Source organism: Macaca thibetana, chromosome 5 (genome assembly GCF_024542745.1).
Source record: "Macaca thibetana thibetana isolate TM-01 chromosome 5, ASM2454274v1, whole genome shotgun sequence".
NCBI lineage: Eukaryota > Metazoa > Chordata > Mammalia > Primates > Cercopithecidae > Macaca > Macaca thibetana.
Genome location: NC_065582.1, coordinates 179,980,985 through 179,987,588, shown reverse-complemented (window position 1 = coordinate 179,987,588; position 6,604 = coordinate 179,980,985). Strand labels below are relative to the sequence as shown.

The following is a 6,604-nucleotide window of genomic DNA, read 5'->3' as shown; positions in this document are numbered from 1 at the left end:
GCCTATCGCCAGCTCGCGGCCTCCCATTGGCTTGCTCTCCGGGGAGAAGAGGCTGGACGACGGCCTGTCGCCTGGCCAATCGCCGGGCCCAGCGCGCGCGCCCTCGGTTGCCCCGGGAAACCTAACAGCATGCTGCCGGGGTCCGCTGCGCTGGCAGAGCCGGGCGGAGATGGAGGGCGGGTCTGAGCACACTAAGGACCCCGGCGGGGAAGGCGGAGACGGGGAAAGCCTGGCCGCGCGGCCGTCCAAGATCAAGGCCAGCTCTGGCCCTCCGACCCCTCCCGAACCCGGGGAGCTGGAGTCGGAGCCAGAGGAGGAGGAGGAGGAGGAGGAGGAGGAAGAGGAGGCTTCGCAGGGAGGCACAGCCGCGGACGAGCAGGCCAAGACCCCGAAAGAGCTAACGGCAGCCGAGGCTGCGGGCGAGGAGGGGCCTGGAGAGCCGGGGAGGCCGGCCAAGCCCCAGCCCGAACCCGAAGAGCCGGCCGAGGCCGGGGCTGAGGAGCCCGTCCAGCCGAAGTCCGGAGCCGGGCCCGAGGAACTAGATGCGGAGGCGAGGGCGGAGGAGCTGGAGCAGGCGGCGGAGGGCAAGGAAGTCCGGTCCCAGGCCTCTCTGCCGCTGACCAGGATCAGCGAGGAAGAGGCTGCTGCAGCCCCGGAGGCCGAGACAGAGCGGGTGGAGGGGGAGGAGGAGGACGAGGAGGAGACACGGAGAGACGGCGCGGAGAGCGAGGGGAGGGCTGGGGAAGGACGCCCGGCCAAAAGCCAGGAAGAGGGGAAGCCCCTCGGTGGAAGGGACGAGTTTGAGGACCTGGAGTGGTCCGAGGAGGTCCAGAAGCTACAGGAGCAGCAGCTGCGCAGCGACCTCCTGGACCAGTACCGTTCCCTGCTGATGGAGCGGAACCGCTCCCAGCGCTACAACCTGTACCTGCAGCACAAGATCTTCGAGGCGCTGCGCAAAAAGAAGGGCCTGGAGGCGGCGGAGGTGCCTGACCGGGGCGCAGAAGCAGAGGCCCCCGAGAAAGAGCAAGCGTACCTGCGCCATCTGGGCATGCTGGAGGACCTGAAGAAGCAGCAGGCAGACGACCTGCAGTGGTACCACCAGGAGCTGGGCCAGTTGAAGCAGCAGTGCCAGGAGAAGCTCTCAAGAGTGGAGAAGGAGTGGCGGCGCTTCCAGGCACTCAAGAAGCAGGTGGTGATGCAGGCCATGGGCAGCTGTCGGATGAGGGGCGGGCGCCAGGCTGCTCTGCGAGAGGTGGAGCAGATCCTGGCGTTGGAGGATAAAAAGGAGAAGGAGATGAGCGCCGTGCGGCTGGAGAACGTGCAGCTGAAGCAGAGCCTGGTGCATTTTGAAACCAGGATGAGGACCCAGGAGGACCTGACCCAGGGTCTGCTTCTTATTGACTTTGAACAGCTGAAGATTGAGAACCAGACCTTCAATGAGAAAATTGAGGAACGAAATGAGGAACTTTTAAAACTTCGCAACAAGGTGACCAACAGTGTGCAAGTAATAACCCACATGAAGGAAAAGCTGCACTTCATGGACACGGAGAACGCGTGCAAAAAGACACAGCTGGCAGAAATCGAGGCCCAGGTCGCCCAAGGAAGAGACATCCTGACCAAGACGAAGCAAGCCCGAGAGGGGCTGCGGACAGACAACATCAGGCTGAATCAGAAGTGCGGGCTTCTAGGCAACGACTCACTTCTTCGGGACTTGGAAGAAAAAGTGGACAAGACCCAACTGCTCCACCAGCGCCTGGAATCCCTGAAGCGCCACCACGCTGGGCTCACTTTGTCCTGCAGAGGCGTGAGGCAAAAGATCAGGGAGGCCAAAGCCTTTCTCCCCTCTTGACCAGATCGATGAGAAGAGTCTGCAAAACACTTCATCCTCAGGACATGCTGTCCTGCTTTATTTACCTTTGTTGCTATTCTTAAAAAGGCCTGTGTCCTTTGGAACGGGACTATATTTTGTATTTATCTCAAAACGTTTTAGCTTCCAAATCAGTGCTGAGCCCAAAACTGGGTTAGGAGTTTTATTTGGGATTGAGCAAAAATAGGTCCAGAAAAGCAAACAAAGCGTGATTTAATGTAACTGACTTCTCATGAAAAACTGTGGAAAGTCTCAAGTCTGAGCAATTCCATAATTTCAATGACTTAATACTAAGGAGTCCTGTTCCTCTTTCGTATGTAGGAGGGTTTAAAAGTTCAGTGAATGGGCAAGGTACACAAAAACCCTGTGCATTAAGCTAATTATTAAATTATTTGGATGTATTAAACTGTGTAGTCCCGAGACATTATTTCAGTTAGAAGCTCACTAATCCCCTTAGATTAATTGTAAATTGTTTTATATGTGACTAGCACGAGCTTAGGGGGCAATACATATATCTAGGAAACAGGAGAAATGATAAACAGGAGAGAAGTTGGTGTTTCCTCATCGTCCTTTTTTCAATGAAAGGGAGTTCAGTTTACTCACTGTTGATGTTTGTTTCTGCTTCAATGACAGCCTTCAATTATTATTATTTTCCTTGAGACAGGGTCTCTGTTGCCCAGGCTGGAGTGCAGTGACAGGATCTCGGCTCACTGCAACCTCCGCCTCCCAGGTTCAAGCGATTCTCCCACCTTAACCTCCCAAGTAGCAGGGATTACAGGCATGGGCCACACACCCAGCTCATTTTTGTATTTTTAGTAGAGATGAGGTTTCACCGTGTTGGCCGGGCTGGTCTCGAACTCCTGGCCTCAAGTGATACACCCGCCTCAGCCTCCCAAAGTGCTGGTATTACAGGCATGAGCCACCGTGCCCAGCCTGACAGTCTTCAATTCGAATGAAACATGTTCTTGGATCCTCTGAAGAAATGCATTAATCTGCACCAAAAAATGAAATTTTGTTTTCCAGTGAAAACAAAATGACAATTGTATTGCATACTTTGCAAGGTGTAAAATATATGACACAGTGGCCGCTGGCATCACAGGAGACAGAACCTTCTGTATCAGCTGGTATTTCAGATCTCGACAACAGGACCCTTGCTATACACAAGTTCACTGAGTATCAAATAGTAAAATGCCTCTTATTCCTTGTGTTAAAAATACCTGATAGGTCTATTTCCTTAATGCAATATCAGTGATTATCTTGGAGCTAGGGGCTTGTTTTCATTTTTTCTTAATCCTAGATTGAATTTTGAGATGTGCAGATTTGGGGTTAAACATATTCTCCCACTCCTAAACTTAAGTGAATCATAAAAAAATGCAACACGATTTTTGGTGCTGGATACCTCTGAAGAACAGTGGGAACCCTGGGCAGGGGACTTAGTCGTGAACTTTATCTGGATGCCATGATTTTGAATTTTCTTTTTTTTTTTTTTTTTTTTTTTTTGAGATGGAGTCTGACTCTGTCGCCCAGGCTGGAGTGCAGTGGCGTGATCTCAGCTCACTGCCACCTCCACCTCTCGGGTTCAAGCGATTCTCTTGGCTTAGCCTCCTGAGTAGCTGGGATTACAGGTGCCCGCCACCACACCTGACTAATTTTTTGTATTTTTTAGTAGAAACGGGGTTTCACCATATTGCCAGGCTAGTCGTCTCAAACTCCTGACGTCATGATTCGGCCGCCTCGGCCTCCCAAAGTGCTGGAATTTACAGGCATGAGCCACCGCGCCTTGTCCATGATTTTGTTTTCTAAAGCCTGCTCCCTTGCAAGCCAATGAAGGTTGATTAAAATTCCTTTTCTAACTTTCATGACTCAAATACACTTTTTTATATCAAACCACTCAAAAGTAGTAATGAGTTAAATAAAAAAGCTTTAGGCCGGTTGCCATGGCTCACACCTGTAATTCCAACATGTTGGGAGGTCGAGGCAGGTGGACTACTTGAGCCCAGGAGTTTGAAACCAGCCCGAGAAACATCGCAAAACCCCGTCTCTATAAAAATACAAAAAGATTAGCCAGGTGTTGTGGCACATGCCTGTGGTTCCAGCTCCTCAGGAGGCTGAGGCTGAGGTGGGAGGATCAACTGAGCCGAGGGGGTGGAGGCTGCTGTGAGTAGTGGTCATGCCACTGTACTCCAGACTGGGTAACACAGTGAGACCCTGTCTCCAAAAGCTTTGATTTCTGCTCCCATTGTCACTCACTTACTCACTAACACTTTAGTCTTCCCTCTTGGCTTTTCTTCAAAGCCAAAGCAAATCACTGGCAAACAGAACTTCCTGTGTGCCTCAAACTAAAAGCAGGATAGGCCCACTGGGTTCTTCTGTAGTTGGGGAGGCCTCAAGTGGAACTGGCAATGATGCTCCGAGACCCGACCAAGCATGTGGCTTTTGTGATAATGATGTCCATTATCTCTGGTTTGCTACGGGGAAAATGAGTATTTTCAGCTGGTTTTGACCCACCAGCAATTATCCAGATCCAAGCAAACACTCCCTCACCAGCCTTGAACCCAGTAACAAGCAGATCTCAGAGCACAAAGATACAAAGGAGTTTGCCATTGCTTTAAGCTGCAAAGCAAACCTGTCTGAAGTGACTGCATAGTGAGTTACCAATGTTCTCTCAAATTATAGTACCTTATGCTGGAGATGTTACAATTAATTAGAAGATAATCTTCTGCTAATTATCTCCCACCACAGTTCTTTCCAATTATAGGAGAGTGCTTAATCATGAAATAGCAACACACTGACAAATTGATAATGACTGAAGAATTCTACAGACTCTAACACAGCTTATCCCCAAAGTCTCCTTGAAGAGCTATTAGTGCCTCCACAGAAGCCTGTGTGCAGCCCCAGCTCAGCCTTTGATCTCCTGCTTAGTGATGGTGTACGTAGGTACCTGTTCTCCAGCGAGACAAAGTCCCTGGAAGGCAAAGACTGTTGGTTCATCACCCTCCCTAGTGGCCAGCACAGTACCTGGCATATAAATGGTACTCAGTAAACGTGTTGGATTAATACATTAACATAATGCCCATCTCACTCATTTTCTGAAAATAAGTATTACTTGAATGCCTATCATGTGTCGGGCACTGGTAAGTCCTGTGTTGGATTCAAAAATAATTCTAGGCAAAAAGAGGATCTCACAAGACATAGAACCAATTAGGGAAAGTAGCAGAATGGCAGACTTGTAGTCAAAGTAGGAAGACACTACGGGTAAAGAGAGTTGTTCACGCCAGCAGGGAATGCAGCTGCTCTAAATGCAGCAGCTGGGCTAGAAACCTCTAAGACATGATGATTTTTTAAAAGACTTGTCATCTCCCATCAAAAAGTACAGGACCCAGAAAACACTGGCACTGAATACATTTTGAGTGAGATGTTATATAAAATTAGACCTTTCTTGAAAAAATAGGTATGAATCAAAACTGAGACACTGAGGTCTGTCCCCTTCCGTGTCACCGGAAGCTTTGTTTTTTAGCAGCAGTAGCAAGAGTAAACCAGACACCTAACTCAACAGAGCCCGAGGCATCTGAAAAGAAAACACTTTCATCGGTAAATGAAAATCATTTTTGCCGACTTAACACATTTGAGATTTAAAACTTATCTAAGTAGAGAGATATGCTTTCTTCTTTTATAAGTTCATCTGTAGCCATAATTTAGATTTTGTTCTCCACTGGCATGGGGTGCCTGTCCATAAAATACCAGAGTTAATGCACCTAAATTTGGTGCTTTTCGTGCTTTGAACTTTCAGATAGTCTTAATGTCAGAGTGATGAATCGTACAAATGCTATGAATGGAAAGGGCTGCAGCAGGCCATTTCAGCTGACTGCATGCCTCCTACTTCCACACAATATTCCCTCCAGAGGATTGTCTAGTTTTAAATCACCAATGATTAAATATGTACAAATTAAATTTTACATTGAATTTTTTTTTTTTTTTGAGACGGAGTCTTACTCTGTCACCCAGGCTGGAGTGCACTGGCGCAATCTCCGCTCACTGCAACCTCTGCCTCCCGGGTTCAAGCAATTCTCCTGCCTCAGTCTCCCAAGCAGCTGGGATTACAGGTACTCACCACCAAGCCTGGCTAATTTTTGTATTTTTAGTTGAGATGGTGTTTCACCATGTCAGCCAGGTTGGTGTCGAACTCCTGACCTCAGGTGATCCGCCCACCTTGGCCTCCCAGAGTGCTGGGATTATAGGCGTGAGCCACTGTGCCCAGCTAAATACGTACATATTTTAATGAATAAAATTACACCCTCCCTAATTTTTAAATTGATGATGTATTCTAACATTTCACCCACAGGACGCCAAGGGTGAATACGAGGATCTATCTAGAAGACACAGCTTGTTCCTAAGACCTTGGAACCAGGCTGGATTCAGTTCTCTTCTGACTGGGACCTGGGACAAAATACTTCAGCTTTCTAAGCCTCAATGTACTCACTTGTAAAATGGGAAAATTTTACTTATAGGAAAAAAAGATCAGAACTTAAAAACAGTATCTTTTCTCTAGGTGGTACAATTAAAAACAACTGTCTTCATGCTTTTCTGAATTTCCAAATTTTATACAATAAACATGTACTTAATTTAGGAGGAAAATCCCAAGAGTATAAGATACTAACGGTTATCATGTGAAAGGCATGAGTCTGCCAACCCATGGCAACGTTTCTGTGCGTGTTTTTTAAAAATATAATTAGTAGT

At 48.1% G+C, this 6,604-nt stretch overlaps 2 protein-coding genes across 2 annotated transcripts in view; both read left to right on the top strand.

Moving 5' to 3' along the window:
• PPP2R2C (protein phosphatase 2 regulatory subunit Bgamma) overlaps window positions 1-6,604 on the top strand; it is an 873,451-nt gene that overhangs the window by 149,286 nt on the left and 717,561 nt on the right. The window lies entirely within an intron of this gene.
• CCDC96 (coiled-coil domain containing 96) lies at window positions 107-2,273 on the top strand. The gene has a single exon (XM_050792125.1). The coding sequence runs from the start codon at window positions 170-172 to the stop codon at window positions 1,847-1,849; it is 1,680 nt and encodes a 559-aa protein (XP_050648082.1). The 5' UTR covers window positions 107-169; the 3' UTR covers window positions 1,850-2,273.